Source organism: Phascolarctos cinereus, unplaced genomic scaffold, assembly GCF_003287225.1.
Source record: "Phascolarctos cinereus isolate Bilbo 61053 unplaced genomic scaffold, phaCin_HiC Scaffold_4;HRSCAF=312, whole genome shotgun sequence".
Lineage (NCBI taxonomy): Eukaryota > Metazoa > Chordata > Mammalia > Diprotodontia > Phascolarctidae > Phascolarctos > Phascolarctos cinereus.
This window is the reverse complement of record NW_027555847.1, coordinates 77,036,399-77,059,482: the sequence shown is the minus strand read 5'-3', so window position 1 is coordinate 77,059,482 and position 23,084 is coordinate 77,036,399. Positions and strand designations below refer to the sequence as shown.

General features: G+C 36.3%; 1 protein-coding gene across 1 annotated transcript in view; it reads left to right on the top strand.

The window, feature by feature from the left end:
* Window positions 1-23,084, top strand: part of ABCA13 (ATP binding cassette subfamily A member 13) — a 482,687-nt gene that overhangs the window by 31,870 nt on the left and 427,733 nt on the right. The window contains 10 exon segments of the mRNA XM_078151686.1: window positions 3,968-4,095; window positions 5,986-6,086; window positions 6,358-6,525; window positions 12,838-13,042; window positions 14,025-14,169; window positions 18,271-18,650; window positions 18,653-19,333; window positions 19,336-21,984; window positions 21,987-22,499; window positions 22,502-23,000. Coding sequence (XP_078007812.1) covers window positions 3,968-4,095; window positions 5,986-6,086; window positions 6,358-6,525; window positions 12,838-13,042; window positions 14,025-14,169; window positions 18,271-18,650; window positions 18,653-19,333; window positions 19,336-21,984; window positions 21,987-22,499; window positions 22,502-23,000 — 5,469 coding nt within the window.

The following is a 23,084-nucleotide window of genomic DNA, read 5'->3' as shown; positions in this document are numbered from 1 at the left end:
TGGTCATTGTCTTGTTCAGAGTAGCTAAGTCTTTCATGCTTGATCATCTCACAATATTGCTGTTACTGTGTACAATGTTCTCCTAGTTTTTCTCACTTCACTTTGCATGAGTTCATATAAGTCTTCCCAGCTTTTTTTTGAAAGCATTCTACTCCTCATTTAATATGGAACCATGAATTTCCATTTCATACTATTTACTGAATTTTTTTGGATTGTTTTTATTTTTTTCCCTAATTTTCCCTCAATCTCTCTTATTTGATTTTTAAAGTCCTTTTTAAGCTATTCGAAGAACTCCTATTGGGCTTGTGGCCACTTGCCATTTTTCTTTGAAGTAGGAGTGACTTTTAAAATTTCACTATGTTCTTCTGAGTATGAACCCAGATCTTTTCTTTTTTCTTTTTCTTTTTTTTTTTTTGGTTAGGCAATGGGGTTAAGTGATTTACCCAGGGTCACACAGCTAGTAAGTGTTATGTGTCTGAGGCTGGATTTGCACTCAAGTCCTCCTGAATCCAGGGCCAGTGCTGTATCCATTGTACCACCTAGCTGCCCCTAACCCAGATCTTTTCAATCCCCATAGCAACTATCTATGGTCAGGTTCTTTCTCCTTTGCTTACTCATTATTTTATTTTATTATAAAATTTATTTATTTTTAGTTTTCAACATTTACTTCCATAAGATTTTGAGTTCCAAATTTTCTCCCCATCTCTCCTCTTTCCCCACCCCAAGACAGTGTGCAATTTGATATAGGCTCAACATAAACACTAATATTGAACCTATTTTCACATTAGCCATGTTGTAAAGAAGAATTAGAACCAATGGGAGAAACCACGAGAAAGAAGAAACAAACAAACAAAAAGAAAAAAGAGAGAACAAATAATATGGTTCTATCTGCATTCAGACTTGAAAGTTCTTTTTCTGGATGTGGACAGCATTTTCCATCATGAGTCCTTTGGAGTTGTCTTGGATCCTTGCATTGCTAAGAAGAGATAAGTCTATCAAAGTTAGTCATCCCATATTGTGGCTGTTACTGTGTACACTGTTCTCCTGGTTCTGCTCACTTCACCCAGGATCATTCAAATCTTTCTAGGTTTTTGAAGTCTGCCTGCTCATCATTTCTTACAGCACAATAGTATTCCATTACATTCATATACCACAACTTGTTCAGCCATTCCTCAACTGATAAGCATTCCTTCAATTTTCTATTATTTGCCACTAAAAAAGAACTGCTATAAGTATTTTTGTACAAAAAGGTTTTTTCCCCTTTTCTTTGATGTCTTTGGGATACAGACCTAGTAGTGGTATTGCTGGGTCAAAGGATATGCACAGTTTTATAGCCCTTTGTGCATAGTTCCAAACTGCTTTCCAGAATTGTTGGATCAGTTCACAACTCCACCAATAGTGCCTTAGTTCACCAATTTTCCCACGTCTCCTACAGCATTCATAATTTTCTTTTTCTGTCATATTAGCCAATCTGATAGATGAAGTAGTTTCTCAGACTTTAAAAAAATTTGCATTTCTCTTACCAGTAATGATTTAGAGCTTTTTATGTGAGTATTGATAGCTTTGATTTCTTCTTCAGAAAACTGTTCGTTCATGTCCTTGAATGGCTCTTATTTTTATAAATTTTCTCAGTTTCCTATAAATTTAAAAAAAAGAGGCTTTCATCACAGAAACATAAAATACCCCTCCCCACCAGTTTCCTGTTTTCCTTCTAATTTTGGCTACATTAGCTCTGTTTGTGCTTAAAGCCTTTTAATTTCATGTAATCACAATTACCTATTTTACTTCCTGTGATCCTCTCTGCTCTTGTTTGGTCACATATCCTCCCCTTATTCATAGATCTGACAGGTATATTTTTGCAGGCTCCCCTAATTTATTTATGACATCACTCTTTATGTCTAAATCATTTATCCATTTTAACCTTATCTTGGTATATGGTGTAAGATATTGGTCTGTGCCTAGTTTCTGCCAAACTGCTTTCAAGTTTTCCCAGAAATTTTTGTCAAATGTTGAATTCTTACCCTCAAAGCTTGGATTTTTTTGGGTTTATCAAACACTAGATTACTATGGTCATTTACTGCTGTGTACTGTGTCCCTAATCTAGTCTGCTGATCCAATAATCTATTTTTTAGCCAGTACCAGATTGTTTTGATAATTACTGCTTTGTAATATAGTTTGAAATCTGGAACTGCTAGACTGCCTTCTTTCACTTTTTTTCATTGATTTCCTTGATGTCATTGACCTTTTGTTCTTCTAAATGAATTTTATTATTATTTTTCCTAGTTCTATAAAATAATTCTTTGGTAGTTTGACTGGTATGGCACTGAATAAGTAAATTAACTTAGGTAGAATTGTCATTTTTATTATATTAACTCTTATATGATCCTACCCATGAGCAATTCATATTTCTTCAATTGTTTAGATCTGTCTTAGTGTGAGAAGTGTTTGGTAATTGTGTTCATGTAGTTTCTGGGTTTGTCTTGGCAGGTAGACTCCCAAGTATTTTCTAGTGTCTGCAGTTATCTTAAGTAGAATTACTCTTTCTATCTCTACCTGCTGGGTTTTATTGGTAGTGGGTATCCCATTTTAGAAAGATCCCTAACAAGGGGCAGCATGTCCATAGGAAAGTGATCAGGGCAGTGAGGAGACTTGAAGCCAGGACAAAAAAAAAAGATCTCTTGGAGTAACTAAGAATTTCCATGAAGGAGAAGACTTAAGTGTGATATGATATCTATATTCAGATATTTGAAGGGTTGTCATGTGGAATAGGAATTAAACTTACTTTGCTTGGCACTAGAGGGTAGAACTGGGAGCAATAGGTAGGGAATGTAGGAATTTCAACTTGATACAGGGAAAAAATTTACTAATAATTGGCACTATCTCAAAGTAGAACGATTGCCTTAGGAAGTTCAAAGCTTCTTAAAGAGGAACTTTTCAGAGAGAGGTTGGATGAGCAAATATTAGGGACGTTGTAAAGAGAATTCTTGCTACAGGAATTTGTAGTAGTGTTTGATTACACGATCTTTGTGTAACCTTTTGCCTGAGAGATTCAATATTTGACCATGGGAGGAAATGATAGGCTCCTGGGAACTTACTGATTCTGTATTTCACTCTTAACCTCTCCTAATCTGGTGGTGGCAATAAATAAACTGATCTGTACCAGATAGCTCAGCTTTCTTCAGTCAATCCAATATGGCAGTTTTCAGTTTTTGCCACTCACTTTTGCTGGAGGTTTCTGGTTGTGCTTTAATAAGAAGTGATTTCATTTCTTGATTTTAGTTAAAAGAATATGGGATCCATATAAGGCACCTAAAGTAATACCAAATTTATCCCATTAAACAGCCAACAAGCATTTATAGAAAGCTTGCTACATTCCAGACTTATCTTTGCTCTCAAGGACCTCCTCTTCTAATATGGGAGAAAGCATGAAAATAATTGTGTGTAAGCAACATGTTCATAGTGTAAATTAGTGGAAGTTTCATGAAAATGAGCCAAGCTTATTACAGAAGGTTGGGTTTTAGCTGAGCCTTGAAGGAAGGCAGGAAAAACAGGAGGTGGAGGAGGTGAGGAAGGAGAGCATTCTAGGCAGGGGTGATGGCCAAGGAAAAGGCACAGGGTCAGGAGATAGAATAACAATGTTGAAATGTCTGTGTGTCCACAGTGCAGATTGTTACTCTGATGCTGCAGGCCTATGGGTGTCCCTTTGATGCTCCCAAGGACCTTGGTCTCAGAATCTCTGCTGGATGCTTCTCCATTGTAGGCCATGAGATTCTGCTCTCAGACCAAAGGAATTTGTCAGACACACTTTCTTGAACTCAAGATAGAAAATGAATGATGCTTTTAGCTTTTAATATGTGAATAAACTCCAAAAATAGTGAATGAATATTTTCCTTGAAGTTGTTTTTCACTTACCTAAGTGACATATTGAACTGATTTCCATTGTGTTTTATAATGTTTTTGCCTCCAGATTAGTGTATCTGGCAAAATTTCAGACCATTCTTCAAAGTCTGCCTCATTGGCCAACTGTGAAAAGATTGCTTCTGGTAAATGGAGCCCTCAGAAATGTGATCATCAAGAATTTACATTTCATCCGAGGTAAAACTTATCTGTTGCTTGCCGCACACTCACTAATAGCCGACACGAGATCAATGAATAAACAAATATGGGATTGATTAATAAGAGAGAATGGAATCGACTGATAACATTGCCAATCTGGGAAATAATTCGGCTCTCTAGTATACATATTTATTAAATTTTGTGATACTCTCTGGATCATCCAAAGTTTATAAAACCAGGGCCCAATACGTAATGTCACAATTCACTTTTATTGCAAAACAATATAAAAATGATAATGATGAGACTGATTCTGTGACTGTCATGCTGTTGGTAGTAGTGGATTTTAATTTAAAAGTCTTTATTATGCAGTGGCAAGTCTAGGCTTTCTGTAGGAGGGACAGGAATTGTTCTATTACAGATGGCCTATATGGAATTGTCAAGCCCCTTTTCTGAAGGGGGGAGGTGTTCCTCAAGCGAAGGATCTATGAGCTACGTTTAGCAAAGAAAGTTGGAGCCATTGGTGTTTGTATCACAGAAGAGCTATGCTTCCTGGGCAACAATATCCACAAAGATAGTTTTTCTTCCATGGAAGTTTGCGTCATGGTTAACGTCAAAGAAAAGAGTGTGGAGAGAACAATAAAGAGTAAAGAAATGTAAGACTGCAAATGAAGAAGAGACCTGCAGAGATGACCAAATCCAACTCATGTCTGAACAGAAATAGTCTCTACTATCAAGCCTGCAAAATGGTTTTCTAGTTCTCACTAACAACTTCCTCCCTCTCCGGAAGGCATTCCTTCCATTTTGCTTACTAATTACTAGTTTTCCATGATTTTGAATTTAACTTGAGTGTCTTAGTTCCTAGTTCTGTCTTCTAGTCTGATATCCTTTCCACAAAGCAGTCCTTCAAATATTTGAAGACTTTCCTTGTCTTCTCTCAGTCTTCCCTTTTTCTAGGCTATACCAACCATCTCATTTCTTTCAACCGGTTTCTGATGCTAGGCTTTTGAATTTCTTCACTCTCTCGTTGCTTCCTTTGGGACATGTTCCAATACTGCAGATGTCATTATATTGAGTATATTGAGGCTATCAATTTACTTGCTCTGGGCAGTGCTATTAATGTCATCTAATATTGCATTCACTCTTTCGTCTTCATATTTTGATTTTGCCTTATGTTGACATGGTCATCCTCTAGAATCCCCAGGTTTTTGTAATCAGTGACTTTTCCTAGCCGTGTCTGCGTGTTTTTTTTTAATCCATACTAAATTTCATCTGCCTAGTACCAGCATGCTGTTTCAATCTACTGGATCTAAAATCTGTCATCCAGTGTATTCGTGGTATTAGAGAAGTAGGATTTAGAATTATTTCAACTCAGGTGCCTGTCAATGGTCTTTGAAAAGGAAAATGAAACTGCTCAGCCAAGTTGAGAGTGCTATAGACCTACATTCTCTTATTCTTCTAGCTGGCTACCATTTAGGGTTATCAACTGGAATTAAGAAAAAAAAGTGTTATCTCTGAACTTGTACTGATGTAAGTAATGAGGCTGCAGTGGCCACTGCCTTCACCTTTCTTCGAGTAGTAGGACTTTGGTCAGTTCGCTTTTAGGAATAGAAAGAGACCATTGAAGATGAAGTCCCTCCAGATGCAAATCATCAGCACTAACACTTGGAATTAGAGAGTTCCCTCATTTTATACATTTTTGTTGCTTGAAATATCTTTCCCAGGCTCCAGACAGTCTCAAGAGATTTATTGTATTAATAATAATTGCATTAATTGCTTTTTTTGTTACAGTGACAAATAGTTATAAAGTATATGGGTAAACTTACAAAAACATGTTCAGTTTAAGAATTCAGCATATCGATACATTTGAAAGCCACATAGACTTTATTTAATAAACTTTCTTCTCTTCTATACATCTGTATAATCTTATAGAAGTTCTAAGTAAACTGGAAAGATTGGCTCCATTTTCTGAAACAGATGACTTGAGCTCATTGCAACTGGAAATGGACACATTCTTCAGGGATTTAAAAGAGGTAAGCCATAGTGAAAGATTTAAAAAAAAACATTTACATAAAACCTACAAGGGACTTATGAAATATTCAGGCCTGTTCTTATTGTTAAATTGTGTTCTTAAGTTGTGTTTGTTAAAGGCATAGAGTAGTGGATAGCTTTTGAAGGCTTTCTGGTTTTCACTTTAAACTTTTATTTTGAAAATTTACGTTTTCATCACTAGCATTGGGATGACAATTATGAAAAGGGCTTCTGAATTCTCTGATTTTCTCTATACTCTTATTAATATTTTAGATGCTGACAAAGAATTACCCTTACACAAGCCAAGATGTACCTTTTGTTCCTGAAGAGGCCTTTACTGTTCCAGAGAACTCCAAAATCATGAAAATACTAAGGGGGCACTCTCATTCTTCCAATGAGACAATCTTTTTATATAATCTACTCCATTCAGTCAAAGAGGTTGTAAGTATTTTCCTCACCATTTATACCTTAGAAGATGTACTGGCTCATTTTCTCATTTTGGGGATTAAACTAATTGTTAATTATATATTTTATATGCATATGGTCAGAGATTAAAAGCTGGAGGGACTTTGGGAATCATCTAGTCAACCCTTTCATTTGCAGCAGAAGCTGAGGTCAGTGCTCTTTCCACTGCCATCAAGATGAAAAAGGCACATTCTTAAGGTATAAAGAAAATTTCTGAGTATGTGCATAAACAGTTAAAAAGTACCTCTGTAATAAATTCATTTATTTAGTGTTCAATAGCCTACTCTATGTAATACATAGGAAATACAGATAAATAAAGACATATAGGCAGGTAAGAGAGATTCAAAGTGTTGTGTGGGAACTGAGGAAGATGAATTGTATGGATCAAGGAAGACTTCATGGAGGAGGTTGCATTTTTTTTTTAAGCAATTGGGGTTAAGTGACTTGTCCAAGGTCACACAGGAGGAGGTTGTATTTGAGTTGGATCCTGAAGGATGAGTAAGAATGAATAGATTAATGAAAAAAAGTTAATTGGTTGCTTTGTGCCAACCACTGTGCTAAGATTGGAGATGTGAATACAAAAGTGAAGTCAACCCAGGCTCTCATTATGTTTAAATGAGGAGACAAGGAATAACACATACAGGAAAAGGGTGGTTACAGATGGGTATTGTAATTTGGAAAGATGCTTGAATGACGAATGAAGTCATGGGAGAATAGGCTGAAGGAGAATACACTATCTTTCCAGTGCAATAGCAGTGTTAATTTGATTAATGTTTATAGAACTGGGAGGTGGGGGTGGAAAAGGGTAGATGAAATGGTAATAGTAATGTGTCTGGTAGAAAATGATCAGGGAGTAAAGTGAAGTGTTGCTGGAGCCTGCCTAGAATTAGTGGGCCTCAAGAAGAACTCACCAATCAAAACAATAGGGCTTGGGGGGGGTGGGTTCTAGTGATAGAAAACTTATTTTTTAGGCTATAGTCTCTTGTCTCAGCAGCAATTCAGCTGGTAAGAAGACGTGAAATAAAATTTCAAGAGGTGATTATAGGGGAGGGCATTATGGGCATAGTGAATGGCATGTCCAGGATATGGGGATTTAGAACTGGAAAGAAATTTATAAATCACTTAGTTACCCCCCCCCCCCATTTAACAAATGAGGAAAAGGAAGTTGATTTAAAATTGGAAAAAAGTGAAACCAGGATGGGAACTAATGGACTAAGAGAGTGGGGAGGGCACAGGAACCAATCATAATGAAGACAGTAAGTAGATTCAGCAGAAGTAATGGCGTGGGATTGATAGAGGAAATAGGGAGAAGAATTTCAGAGTTTAAAAGCACAAAATCACAGAACTTTAGAACTAGGAGAGACCTTGTCTATCATTTATTTTATCCCGATCCCAATCCCTGACACCACCATTGGGGAAATTAAAGCCAAATCTTTTGGTCATTACTCTATAAGCCTCTCCTAGAGATAGAACTGTTACAAGTAATCGTGATGTCTAAGGAATGACTCCCAAATCTCCAGTGAATTGATGAAAGTGAGTGGAAATGGGGACTACAGGAATGGAGGTAATCAAGATACTAAGACCTGAATGTTAGAAGGGACTTTGATGTGAATATTGAAGACACTGAGAAGAAAAACATGACACGGAGAAGATTGTGAGCCAAGTGCAGAAGTCATTAAAGAAAATGGGACAGCATCTTAGAGAGAATACAAAGTAGAAAATGGAATTAGAGTCAGAAGACCTGAGTTTAAATCTCACTCTGACACTTCTTGCTTACCCTTGCGACTTCTTAACATTCCTCATTTGTAAAATGAGGCATTGGGCTACATAATCTCTAAGATCTCTTTCATTCTTCTGTGCTATTAGTGAATGGCCATGACAAGAATGGAGAGAAGGTGGTGGAAATGGATTGAAGGAATTTTAAGTAAGCAAATGTCAGTATGGTACCAATACAGAGGTCTGGAAATGGTAGATCATTCCAAACAATCTAGCTTCCATCACTCCACTGACATTGATATCTATAAGTTATCATTAACTTCCTAATCTCTGATGCAGTGGCTTTTCATAATCATCATTCTTCTTGATCTCTCTATGCTGTTCACCATGAATGATGGTTCCTTTTGGAAATTCTTTCCTCCCTAGAGTTACCTGATATTATGCTGTACTTGTTTTCCTTCTACTTCTTAGGTTCTTTCTTTTTTTTGCCTTTCTTAGTCACTCAATGAAGTCATCTGCTAAGGCTCAAGCTTTGGTACTTTGTTCTTTTTTCTTATTTACCTTGGGAATCTCGTCTATTGCTTAAGCTTTCAACTATAACCTCTGTGCAGATGTCTCCCTCTATTCTCTTCCCCATCCCCAATCTATCTTTCGCCTCTTTTCTGAGCTTCAGTTTTACATCTCCAGTTGTCTATTGGACAACTTTATTTGGATGCCTTGCTTAGAGAAGCAGTCTTAAAGAAAAATTATATATAATTTAAAAAAATGTATAACAATCATTTAAAATTTCACCAAACTCTTCATTGCTCCCACCTGGCTGCCCCAGAATATATTTTTTAATCAAGATTTCTCCATTTCTATTAATATTATAATTAATCACCTAAGCCTGAAGCTATGAGATGATGTCCTAGTCTTTCCCTCTTCTCTCATATCCAGTCAGGTACTGGGAAAGCCTCTGGAATCTATCTACTATCATTGCCATTATAACAAATTAGACCTACTGTGTCCATAATTTCATGCCTGAAATACAGCTAAGAGTGCCTCCTTCCCACCCCAATGACTTTGTATTTATTTTGTGTATGTGTATATGTACATGTATTTATATGTGCATATATGCTTGTGTAGATACAAAATACATATATGTATATGTAGATGGGACACAGATGGGACAGCTAGATGGTACAGTGGATAGAGTGTTGGGCCTGAAATCAGGAGAACTCATCTTCCTGAATTCAAATTTAGCCTCAGACACTTACTATCTTTGTGACCCTGAGCAAGTCACTTAAGCCTGTTTGCCTCTATTCCTCATCTGTAAAATGAGCTGGAGAAGGAAATGGAGAGCCACGCCAGTATCTTTGCCAAGAAAACATTAAATGGAGTCATGAAGAGTGGGCCATGATTAAAATGACTGAATGACAACACATATACACACACACACACACACACGTATATATATACCAATATGTGTATGTGAGTGTATATGTATGTATATATGTGTGTGTATGTATATATGTATCTCCTGTTATAGAACATAAGTTCTTTGAGAGCAGGGATAGATGCATTTGTCTTCGTACCTCTAGCATCTACCCCAGTACCTGGCACATGGTACAAATTTAGTAAGCGGTTGTTGAATGATTTATTGATTGTCATTTCTGTAGTCTCTTCATTGGCCTTTCTTCTCTTCATTTTATCATACTTACCAGTATCACATTAATCTTCTTAATGAATCATTTTACACACATTTTCCCTTCCTCAAACTCTTTAATAGCTTCCTCTCGCTTAGAGAAGGAATCTTAAACCCACACTATATTCTTATTGTATATTGATAATAATTACCTATGTATATTCCACCATCAAAACATTTGTTTCCCTTTCTCTCTTTTCAAAGATTTATACACATATATGTATATGTGTTTTGCGCGCGCGCACACACACACACACTGTCTTCCCCAATAGAATGTATACTTCGTGGGGGCCGAAATGATTTCACTTTTATTTTTATATCCTCACTACTTAGCACAGTTGCTTAATAAATGCTTGGTTGATTGTTCAAGGGAGGAAGAGTTGTATATTATACCTTGGGGCAAAATTAAAGCATTGGGAGGATGTTCAGGTTTAAATCCTTGGCATATAAGATGAAGTCCAAACTCTTTGCCTAACATTAAAGGTCCTTCACCTCCACAATAATGTCCCAAGCTATGCACTTTCTTTGGGCCTCTGTTTCCTCATCTACAAAATGATCCTTTTCAGTCAGAGTGGAGTTGGACTGGATATTCTCCAGGTTTGAGCTAAAAATTCTCCAATTCTATCTCTTCAAACTTATCTCTATTGTGGTCCTACCTTGGAAGAATCGGTCTACTCATTACCCCTCTACACATCATATACTTTCCTGCCCCACTGTGCTGAGAGCTTTCCTCCTTCAGCTTTGCTTTTCTAAGGTCTACTACTCCTTTGGAAACATTCCTTAACTATCTCGGTCCTCAATAATCACTCCCCTCTCTGAATTAATAACATTTATTGTCTATGCCACTTATTTCCATACTTAGCACATAATTCTTTTTTATAGCAATACCGTGATAGAAGGTTTTAAATAGTGAAAGGCTTAAAACATGAGGGTCTGAGTCCATTTCCTGACTCTTTATATATACATATATTTTGAAGTGGGATGTTATAGTGTGTAGAGCAATGGACTTGGGATTAGGAAAACCTGGGTTCAAATTCTACATCATACTTATTAAGCTGTTTGATTCTGGGGGAAGTCACTTAACCTCTCCGAGTGTCAGTTTCCTCACCTGTGGAATTAGGAGGTTGTATTAAATTATCTTCAAGGATCCTTCTAGCTCTAAAGATAAATTATGAACCGCAGACTAACTATTGTGATAGCTGGAGCAATTCACTTGTTGGGGAGGGGAAACAGAGTGGGAGAACTATAGAGAAACTCACCTGGTCATGCCTTTCCCTGGCCACCACTCCTTGATATATGTTGTCTCCCCAATTAGCATATAATCTCCTTGTGGGAAAATGGTAGAATAATACAGGAAATACTGGGCTCTCCAAAATTCTCCCACAAACAAGATTAGATATCATTTCAAAGTGAACTTTGAGTTGTAGAAATAATTACAAGTTGGAGTAAAGCAGTTATCCTCCTAAGACAACTTGAGAAGTCCTTAGGAAAGACCCAACCTCACATCATATTGGTCATGAGTAAGGAAGTTTATCATCATCAGGTAGCTACCTATTTTAGATGATTATTTTTGCCAACAGTGTACTGAGAATAAATACGGATCAGTGAACAGAGATCTGGCCTCCAATTCAGGAAAATCTGGGTAGGAGTCCTATTTCTGATATATACTAATTATGTGTTCCTGGACAAGGCTTAAAACTCTCAATGCCCCAGGCAATTCTTAACACTATATATGTTACAGAGGAGGTACTGATTTGCCAAGGAATTTCCTAAACTAGTGAAATTACAGGCCATCAAAAACAGTTTGCTAATGTCAGTTGTTGAAAAGATGTAGAAGGATTGCAAGTGTTTTCAATATCCTTCAAATTTTGACGCTTTGAGCAGAGCTATGGTCACCTTGCCCTAGTTATGGGTCTCCATGGCAGGGAGACAAGAACTTCTATTGTGAGGACTTGTTGACCCTTTTCAGGGCTGCTTATCCACCTTTGGTATCTACGTGGCATTTAGCTCTCACCTATGGCTCCAAGAAACTGTAGCATGTGCAATGTCCACACCCTGGTAAAACTGTCTTGGCAGATGGGCTAAATGAGGTTGAGGATAACCAATATGTCTCAGACCCCTCGGTGAGTTAAGGGAATATCTATCCCAAACATGTGAAGACTTCTCTGGTGGAATAGGTTGGAACAATTTGTTCCAATGGCCACGAAGTTGGCTGAAGCAGGTACTGTGGAGTGCTTAGAGCTCAGTCAGACATTGAAGACACCAAGTCATCCACTGTCTGGGCCATTGCCAGTCATCTGCCACTGGACTCTCTCTGGAAGAGAGAGTGAAACTGATGACTTTGTGCAACTCTGCCTCATTTAAATCCAATTTGTGTTTAAGTCAAGACATCACCCCATGATGTCATTAGTCCTCTGAAAACAAAGGATGAACAATGAACAACGATGGATGACTGTACTCCTCCCTATATCTCATACCTGTCTTGTCTTCCCAAAGTCAAAGTCCCATTTTGCAGGTGTTCAATAAATGTCTGTTAATGACAATTAAATTAATCTGAGTACAAGAAATTAAGAAAGACCTAATTGTAAAAGGTTTGACTCTTCAACCAGTTCTTGACTTCTTTCTTACTGATTTTTTTTCCATTAATGCATTATAATGTTTACTTTGAATCTAGTAATTTGAAGGGGCAGAGTAAAAGAAATATTGTGGATTTAAAACATTTATCATCAGGATTAAGGGGCTTCTTCATGTTCTTTGAACTTTGTAGTTTCAATGATCACCTTGCTCTTCTGAGTTGTAATGTTAGGTAAGAGCAGAAGGGCACTGATTTCAAAGTTATTGGGTGTTAATTTGATTACTTATCACAAGCTTTCTTCTTTCCTATTTAGGATGAGATTTTTCAGGAGGTGCTCTTTGGACGAGCACCTCAGCCCATTGCAATAACTGAAGATTTTCTGGGCTGGCAAGAAATTGAACAGCAACTTGCAGAGAGTGTAACACTTTGTTCTTGGTTGTATCAGTCCTTGAGTACCCAGCTATCGCCTGGGGAGAATATCTCCTTCATTTACTGCCAGGAAAAGATGTTTCCACATTGTAAGTATACCATGTTACTAAAAAAAAAATCAGATGTTTGGCAGCCTAAATGATTTCAACAGTATTTTAAGAAATGCATCAATCAGAATAATCTAAATTTATCCTTGATAGCTATCACAATATGCCTCTTGTTTGGAGGCATCCATGGTACAAAGGGCCCAGTTTTCTTTGAGGTAAGTTTGTTAATTTGAGCTACAACCTGCCAACCTAGAAGAATCTATATGCTGATCAGCTTGGTAGACAGACACTAAATTTTTCATTTTCTAAAAAAGTCCTAAATGAATGAATGAAAATCATTTATTAATTGCTTACTATGAGCAAGCATGGCTAAGCATTAGGGATAAAAATACAAAAATGACAATTCCTGCCCTCAGGGAGATTATATTCTTTAAAAAATTTTTTTTAAAAATGTTTGTCAATTTTGAAGTTAAGTACAAAAAGACAAAAAAGAGAGTATTTCCACATATACAGCTCAACACAGAAAGAGAACTCAGTATAACACCATGAATTTCCATTTCACACTGTTTACTTTATTTTCTTGGATTGCTCTTAATTTTTTTTCTTAATTTTTCCTCATCTTTCTTATTTGACTTTTAAAGTCCATTTAAAGCTCTTCAAAGACTCATTTTGGGCTTGTGGCCATTTGCCATTTTTCTTTGAAGTAGGAGTGGCTTTTTAAACTTCTCTGTCTTTTTCTGAGTATGAACCCAGATCTTCTCAATCCCCATAGCAACTCTCTATGGTCAGGTTCTTTCTCCTTTGCTTACTCATTATTTCATTTTTTTTTTTTAGCAGCTTGTTATAGTCAAGTTCTGGTCCTGAGCTGCAGGGGATGTTGCCTCAGATTTTAGGTTTTTCATGTTGTTGTTTTCTGAGCTCTGTCTACAGGCTCAACCTCGGGCACTCTCTATTTCTGAGTTATAGCTAGGGCCCCCGGCCATGTTGTCACTGCAAACACTCTTGCTCCCTGCTGTCTGTCCAGCAGCTACAAACAGTGCAGCCTTTGCCCTGGAACTGAAACCGGTGACTCTGCTCTTCGTCCTGTGCTCTCAGCCAGCAGAGTCTCTGCCCCTCTGCTACCATACTCACTGGGCCTGTGCTCGCTCTTCCTTGTCCACAGCCACACTGTATCTGGTCAGCATACCTGGGCCTGACATCCATTGACATAACAGGATGCTTCAATCTTTCTGGGCTCATCTGTCTGATCCCCACATTGTTCAAGTGTGAAAGTGTGAAAGTCCTTAAAGCTGAGGCTACCTCCACCTGTCGCCAGGGCTTGTTGTATATTGATTCAGCAGAGTCTGCCTGGAGGCATTTATACTTCAATTGGGTAGAATTTCCACCCAGGAGTTGGGTCTTTCCTAAGGACTTCTCAAGTTGTCTTAGGAGGATAACTGCTTTACTCCAACTTTTAATTATTTCTGCCACTCAAAGTGTGGGAGAATTTTGGAGAGCCCAGCATTTCCTGTATTATTCTGCCATTTTCTCACAGGGAGATCATATGCTAATGGGGGAGACAACATGTATCAAGGATGGTGGCCAGGGAAAGGCATTGTGGTTTGGGAAGTTAAAAAGTTGGTGAGTGGCAATCTATTTCCAGAGGTAATGGTAGCATTGATTTGGTAATATTTCTGTACTGGCCAGACTGCCAAATGGGTTCATGACACAAAAAATTTTTAAGAACCCCAATGTTAATCACCTTACGAAATGGTGATAAACCATAGATAAACCATAACTCTAATTCCTTCAAGTAACGGAGGAAAGCAAAGGTCTTGACTAGGCGTGAGATATTTCTCTAAGTTTGGTTACCACCAGGCCTTTAGCTTTTGTTCTTTACTTTTTATACATTTTTCTAAAAGAAAGGGGTTAGATCCAAGAAAAGGAGGAAAATATGGAAGACACTTTTGCCAGTTGTCCCCCATGCCTGAAACTTTCTTCTTCCTCATCTCTGTCTAGATTCCTTCAAGTCTCAGCTCAGGTTCCAGCTCCTTAAAGAAAACTTTCCCAGTTCTCTCTTCCTTCTCAGATTTCCTATCATTTATCCTGCATACATCTTGTTTGCATATTGTTATTTGCATATTATCTCCCTCATTAGAAGACAAGCTCCTTAGAGGACAGGTACTATATTTTGGTCTTTCTCTGTATCCCTAGCACTTAGTATTAGTGCCTGTCATATTGAAGGTTCTTAATCAATGCCTGTTCATAGTGGGCACCACAATGATGATGATGAAGGACTGGAGAAATATTTATCTCCTGAAATGTTCAATTGAACTAAAGAGGAGGTTTTTTTTTTTAACAGGCTTCCACAGGTTTTAGTTCAGCATGGCATTCAAAGCTTTCCATAATATGGCCATAGCTTGCTATTCCAGCCGTATTTCCACCTATTCACTTATCTGTATCCCACCCTTTTGTCAGACTGACTATATGTTGTTTCCTAAATAGCCTTTGTCCTTTTAACCTAGAATGTCCTTCTTTTGGATTTCTACCTCCAGAATTCCCACCAATTCTCCCATGTTCTCTTCAAATGCCATCTTTTTTTCATAAAGCTTTTTCCTTATTCATTAATTCAGCAAACATTTATTAAATGATGGCTGGGAGTATGAAGATGAATGACATGGAGCCATTCTCACACACAAAAAAGGCACCTAAATCATCGGGAACAAAGTGCCTTGTTTTTATCATACGGGCTGTAGCCAAATTAATTTACTCAGACATGAGGATAAGGGAAGGTAACAATCAGATTCAAATGGTAGTAATTATAATACAACACCTTTCTTCATAAAACTACCATTAATTACTTTGCCTTATAAGAGTTGCATTTAATTTTTAGGGTTTTCCATACATTGGAAGAAGTCCAATTTGCTCTGGAACAAAATAACTCCTGGAAAAACTTAACAGAATTTCTCAGGAAAACATGTGAAGTTGCTCATTATGTGAATAAGCAAGAAAATTTCCAAAGAGGTGCATCTGGTAAGCCAAAAAGCAGATTAAATTTTAACACAGAAATGTTTTGATATTTAATGATGCAATATGATGGGAAAGAATATGGTAGAAAAAAGGATAAATTTGAAGCCTGTATTCTGAGTTCAATATTTAGTCCTGTTGCTTGTTAATTATGTGATCGTGGACAAATCACTTACCCTCATTCAGCTTCCTTTCGTCATTTGGAAAATGAAAGGTTGGACCAGTGGATTTCTGAAGTCCCATTCATCTCTAAATCTATGCTAGATTTAAGCCCTGTCAATTATTACTGATGTGACCTTGGGCAAGTAATTTAATGTATTTGAGCCATTGTACTTTTCCTTAAAAATGGGACTATGAGTGGAGATATAGTGTATTCAATAACGGTCTGTTGTTGGAGTCAGGAAGACCTATGTTTGTATAGTGCCTATGAAATAAAACATCATGACCATAAGTAAATCATTTAACCTCTCAATTTCCTATGCAAATCTTTAAGAATCTAAACTATGCTAACAGTTGCTGATTTCCACTGGAGGAGACAATTTTCACAAGAGGTGTTCTCTACACTGATAAAATTACAGGCCTGGACCATCCCCTCCAAGAAAGAAAATGAGGGATATCTCTCCAAATAATAAGTTAAAGTTAGTAAACTAACAATTATTAAGTGCTTACTGCATACCTCCTTGGGAAGTCTTATTAAGCCTCAAAATCTTCTCTGAATAACATTCTTAATTGTGCAAAATAAAACACATAGCATTACATTGAGGCAGTTACACATGTAAACACACAAATACACAGACCTCAGGTTAAGAACTCCTTCCAGCATTGGCTAGAATGAAATATATGTATCCATGAGTCACATGACAAGAATTTATTATGTTATTCTGGAGTTAGAGTGTAATCAAAGAGGAAGTTTTGTTTAGTGCTATAGAAAATAATAGTAGAAGGGATACATTTGCAATGCAAAACAGTTTAGATAAGTTCCTGAATTCAGTCTTACTAACTGAGTGGGGTATATAACTAGGGCCACCTTCGTAAGTGAGATAAATAAATATCTCTCATGTAAATAGCACAGATCAAATCATTCACATGGAGACAGTTATGATGTTATTGCTATATAGAATTATAATCTAGGCTGTAAAGAACTTTTCCAGACTCAGAGGTTTTCAGCATTTCTATTTTCAGTACATTAGACTTCCCTGGCAGAAGGATAGCAATCCTATACCTTTTACTCAGGATTTGCTATTGTTCCTCATACTAAAAGTCAAATCCTTAAATTAATTTTCCATCTAGCTACTTTTGAAAAATCGCCTTGTAAGGGAGTAAAACTGGATTGGAAAGCCATGCTGATACTTACTTTGTGTTTCTGAAAAATTTGCTGAAATCTCCAAGGATGTCAGTGTCTAGGTAAGTTCATTATTCACCTTCAAGGTCTTCCCATGATTCTTTTTGGAGATGAAGAACTGTTGGCTAGATAAAGTGGTTTGATTTCATAAGATAAAAAGAACTTCTTTAGGGATATTCATGGCCACCACAACCAGTGGTTTTAATATGAAAGGTTAAACTTAGAGATACACACTGCCCTGTACCCTAGTAGTGTCGAACTCAAATAGAAATGGGTCCCTGAAAGGCCATAAATTTATTTAGACCACCGCAAAATTATATAGTCTGTGTTGCATTGTATTTTTACTTATTTTGTTAAACATTTCCCAATTACATTTTAATCTGGTTTGTGTCTACACTGGGAGTTTTGTGGACTCAGTATATGGGCCCTGAGTTTAACACATTGCTATACAGTGACCACATAGAAATTATGGAAAAGATTAACTTATTCCCTGAACATCAAAAAACTTGGTGTGGCTGTCAGAAAAGTGAGAGCTTTCTCTTGAGAATGGCTTAAGATTTATCTCTCAGGCCTAATTCTAATAACGACCACAACCATAAGAATAGGTCCTAAGAATCATTGAAGAATTGAGTCTTATTGTTTCACCAGAATGAAAAACTTACCAATATTTTAGTGATACCTTCTTACTTTGGACATAAAAAATGAACTTTGCTATTTTAAAATAACTTTTAAATTATCATTTTCTTTACTGACAAGAGCATTTAAACTAAAGATATGCAACTAAAATATTTGCAAAAATTCTTATCTGTTACAAGGAAGATATGTGTATGGAAATTCATTTTTGTGTTGCTATAAATATATTTGAAACTTGATAACATTATTGGTTGATGCTTTAAAACACACCTATGTTTTAATATTTCAGGATTTTGGAGTATAGCAGGGATCTTCTGGAGATGGAAAAGAAGTCACATGCCTATGAAGATGAAGCGACAACCTTTTGGCTATCCTTTGTAGACTTTATGGAAAAAATGATACTGCCTGGATCTTTGGTCTCATCCAGTCATCCTACATTCCAGAATCTTGCAAACCTCACTGAAGTTATCTGGAATAAGACTTTTTGGTGGATGAATACTTCTAGAAGTTCAGAGGCTGAGCCATCTCTTAATACTCAGAAATTTTCTGAAATTAGGGAGGAGGTTATAGAGAAAATACACGTTGTTTCAACCCTCTGGAAAAGGAATGAATATGGAGGATTTTTGAGAATCTTGGAATTAATACTTTATGAAATTCATCCTAAGCTTTTAGACTATGGATGTATGGCATCCCAAAAAGAGAAAAGGACAAATTGGAAACTTTATCTACTCTTTTAAATTTGTCTATTCCAGAAAATCAAAGAGTCCTTGGAAAAAACTTCAACTTTTCTCTGCATTTCCATAATTTATCCGAGTCAGAAAATTTAAACCTGGATTTTGTACATTTAAGTGAAGTTGTCATAAACAGTCTCTATGAGCTTGGATTAGTTAAGCAAGAACAGGTCACTGCTGCTCTGAATACAGCTTATACCCTACAAAACATATCTATGCTTTCCTCATCATTTTCTGTTTCTCAAAAACAGTACTTGGAAAACATTTTGACTCAAATCTATCACAATGTCTTTCAGGACAAGGATTCTGTTGTAGTTCTTCGATTATATTCTTCAATTTACCAAGATATTTATCAGTTCATCTCCAGTTTTCAGAGTAAAGAGCCTTTGTTAACTTTCTTTATTCAAATTTCAAAAAGCATTTCTGCTATCATCAAGGAGTTCAATTTTCAAGACGTGAGCAAAGCTTTTGAATTTCTCTCTGAAGTTACAAGCTTTCTTGATAGAATCTTTGAAGAATCTCTGTGTGAAAAGCTCTTTTCAGTTTATAACTATCTGGAGCTTCAAGTCACATCCCTGATCCCTAAGGAAGGCCAAGAAACAAAAATGATATATGCAACTCTATGAGTCTGAAACAGTTGCTCATAAGAGATAAAAGTTTTCGGATATCTTTACTTCACTATCTGAATCAACTTTTCAACAACTCCGTAGAAGGACACTTGAATAATCAGTGCTTTGATTTGGATGATATGCTTCTTTCTTTGAATGGGTCAATGGATGTGAGAAATCCTCTAATCCTTCCTTGGATCCAAATGCTTTCAAATACAACAGAAAATATTGTCGTTAATGAATCTGTAGCTATGCAGTGTACCTTTTCGTGGGTCCAAGTGTGGTTTGACATCTGGGATACCATGTCTCAGGTCTTAAAATTTGATTCCAAGTTTTTTCCTTCTCTCCAGATTGGCCTCAGGGAACTTTCTTCAGAACTGGGAAATAGTTTTGAACGTCTTGAAGTCTGCCAGAGAATATTTCCTGACCATATTCTTATAAGACTTATCAAAAGTTTATTAAAAAATATAGATCAAGATGATGATGCCAGAAATTGGAATGCCTTTACTGGCCTCTCATCTATGCTAGACAATTCAGTAGCCATCATGAAATCACTAACTATGGAGAAAGTAGATAAATCCCTTTTGACAATGGAAAATGCAGTGCTCAAATTAAAAGAATGCCCATTAAATATTAATATTAGCAGAAACTTTTTTTACTCACTGTTTGAAGTTTTCATGGAGCTAAGCAATACAACAGGAAATATAGACAGAGATTCTCTAACAGGCTTTGGAGAAGAATTTGAAATTGCCTTTACTATTTTACAAGAGATAATAGGATTTCTTAGAAATACATCCTATAATCAAGATTTATTGTCTTGTGCTGGCATTTTACAGAATATCACCAATTTAGTTATGGAAGGTGATTTAGCTCCGAAAAATACATCACAGAAATTATTAAGTGTGTTGGCAATTTTTAAATCCATTTTAACTTCGGAAGATATAATTAGTAGACTAGAAGGCTGTACTGCATGGATAGATATAATTAGAAATCTAGGTGTCAAATATAATAGTACTTCTTCATTTGGCCACTCACAGGACTTTTTAGAATTGTTTTTATCTTCAAGAAATATCAACAACACAAAAATCACAGTGAGAAAGATGTTAGATTTTGTTACCTTCATATTAAGTTCAACAAAACCTTTCTGTTCTTTGAATAATTCAGATATGCACTGTCTGGATATTTTCTTTAGAAATATAACCAACTTTGTAAAAGTTGTAATTACTTCATTGTTTGAAAAAGAAAAGATGCCAATGCTTGACTTTATATTAATGATTTTAAATAATTCAGAAGACCATATCAGAGTAATTATACATAATTTAACAAGAACCTTAGATTTTTCATCTGACCTAAACTGGAAAAATTTTACTGAATTAATCATAAGAGCCTTAGAAAAGTCAGATAACTCTCCTAACCAGTTCCAAATTGTGTTGCGACAATCAATAGCATTCTTCAGGGAAATTCAAAAACTTGTGAAAAATATTACTATTAAAATCTTAGAAAACAATTCATCTGACATTGGAAAAGTTTTAAAGGTGTTTACGAATTTGCCAAAGGAAAAAAGTGCAAATCTGCTAGGTGATTCAATTCAAAATTTAGGAAGTTATTTTGCATTTAATTTCTCTCATGATTTGCAAAATTTGCCAATTCATGCAATTATGAAAGCAATAGGTCTTGATATTCAACTGGCAAGGGATATGATGAATTCCTTATTGCCATCTATTCTTCCTAACATTCCACAAAATTCAGGGAATATGAAAGTTTTGAAGAAGATCAGCACTCTGATACGCAACCTCAAGAATGTAGATGTAGAGCTCTTGGTAGATCAACTTGAACAAATTAGTGGAAGCCTTTGGGATTTTTTAAAGAACATCAGTACTTTAGAGGATGGAAGTCTGGGGATTGACTTATTAGTTGGATTAATGAAGACTTTTGTACACAGCTCACATTCTTGGAATGTTAACCACCTGTGGCAACTCTCACGCTTGTTTCCTAAAGATGAAGTTGATGTGGTAGTAGATGCATATTATGTGCTTCCTGATGGACTGAGACTTTTAGAGAGAATAGCTCACAAGAACATTACAGAGGCCTTACTGGAGGTCTACAGTTTCACCTTGGTTCATGGAGCTAGCATTTCCACCATCACTAAAGAAGATTTTGCAAGTGCCATAAAAGGCCTTTTGGACATAACCAACTTGGTTATAGATAAGCCAAATATTGCTGCAGAAGCGTTACGTTGCCTTCCTGTAACTTGGTGCTCAAACCATACAACTCTAAAGCTTCACAAGGATATAGTAATGGAAAAGTGTAATACACACAAGTCTATGCACCCTTTGTTGTATAGCAAGATGGCTGATCTCTTTCATCACCTCCAGCTGATACCGTTGGAAAATGATTTACAATGTTTAAATGAGAGTTTAAGGATAGAGATGACTCACAGGGTGTACTGTTTGTTTCATGAATTAGCTGAATGGAATTCTATTCTTATAAATTTTTCTGAGGGACTCCATGTCAATAATTCACTTCTGAAGGAACTTCAAGGATTTTGGTACAAGGTGTCACCCTACGTCCTATCTTCTGGAAAATCAAGCAATGCTAATTGCTCAATGCATTGTATAGTAGTCCCAGAGAAATGGATTGCTTTGAGAGTCATAGAAAAGTTAAAAAAATGAACTTCACAAAGGCTTTGTCATTTAAGGATATTTTGGAACAGTTAACAGGTCTAAACAAGATCCAGCACTGGAATGTGGACAAAGAAACATCAGTTCTAAATAAAACTGTCACAAATTTGAAAAGATGGACAAAACTAATCTCTATTTTTGATGTGGAAAACATGACTTTCTTTCTATATCCTTCAATGCATTTATCTTCTAAAGCAAACCAAATCAATGATCTCTTAAAAGTATTACTAAGTTTTGGTAAGACTACTAGCATTATTGACAACTTTGAAACGCTATGGCTCGAGTCAGAGAGATCTGTGCAAGACCTATGGAAAAATTTTCATATTAGGCATATATTCTCTTCAGTCAAACAAGGAATTCAAATAATAAAGTCACTGGCTGATCAAAATACAACATTGCCACTTTTTTATTTTTTGAAACAATTTAATTCCTCATTTCTACATGGGGCTAGATTCCTTGAAGACGTTATATTAGTTACTAGAGACTTGCTCCATGAGTACAAAATGGAAATTTCTCTAAAATAATAGATACATTGATACTTGTTTTGACCAATGAAAGTTCCTCTCATGCTAGGGCATTGAACACTGATGTTATTACAGACTTTCTAGAACACTTCAAGAATGTTTCTAGAGAAGGAAACATTAACATTACATTTGTTGCTCATTTGTTAAACCTAGAAAAACAAGCTAATTTCTCTGTTGCTCAATTTCTTTTTGAAAGCAGCCTGATTAGTGCAATCAATAACTTTGCTTGGAGTTCTCTGGAAGCAGCCTTGCATTTAAATGACACTGACCTTCCAATAATGGACTTCATTGATCTGGTGTTTAACTATAAGCAGTTTGAAAATAATAAGGGAAATCTCTCTCTCCACCAAAGCAGCACAATGGAACTGTCCAAGCAAATTTTTCACAAATTCTTCTTTCCACCAAAGGGAAATTTTGAGAACAAAATATTTGCCCTGCTGAAAAACTTATATACAGACATAATGGCTGAGATGAGGTGAGTATGAGTATGGTTTTCTCTGCTATATTGCATTTTATGGAATAGATTTCATTTTGTGAAGTCTGTTTAAATTGCAATACC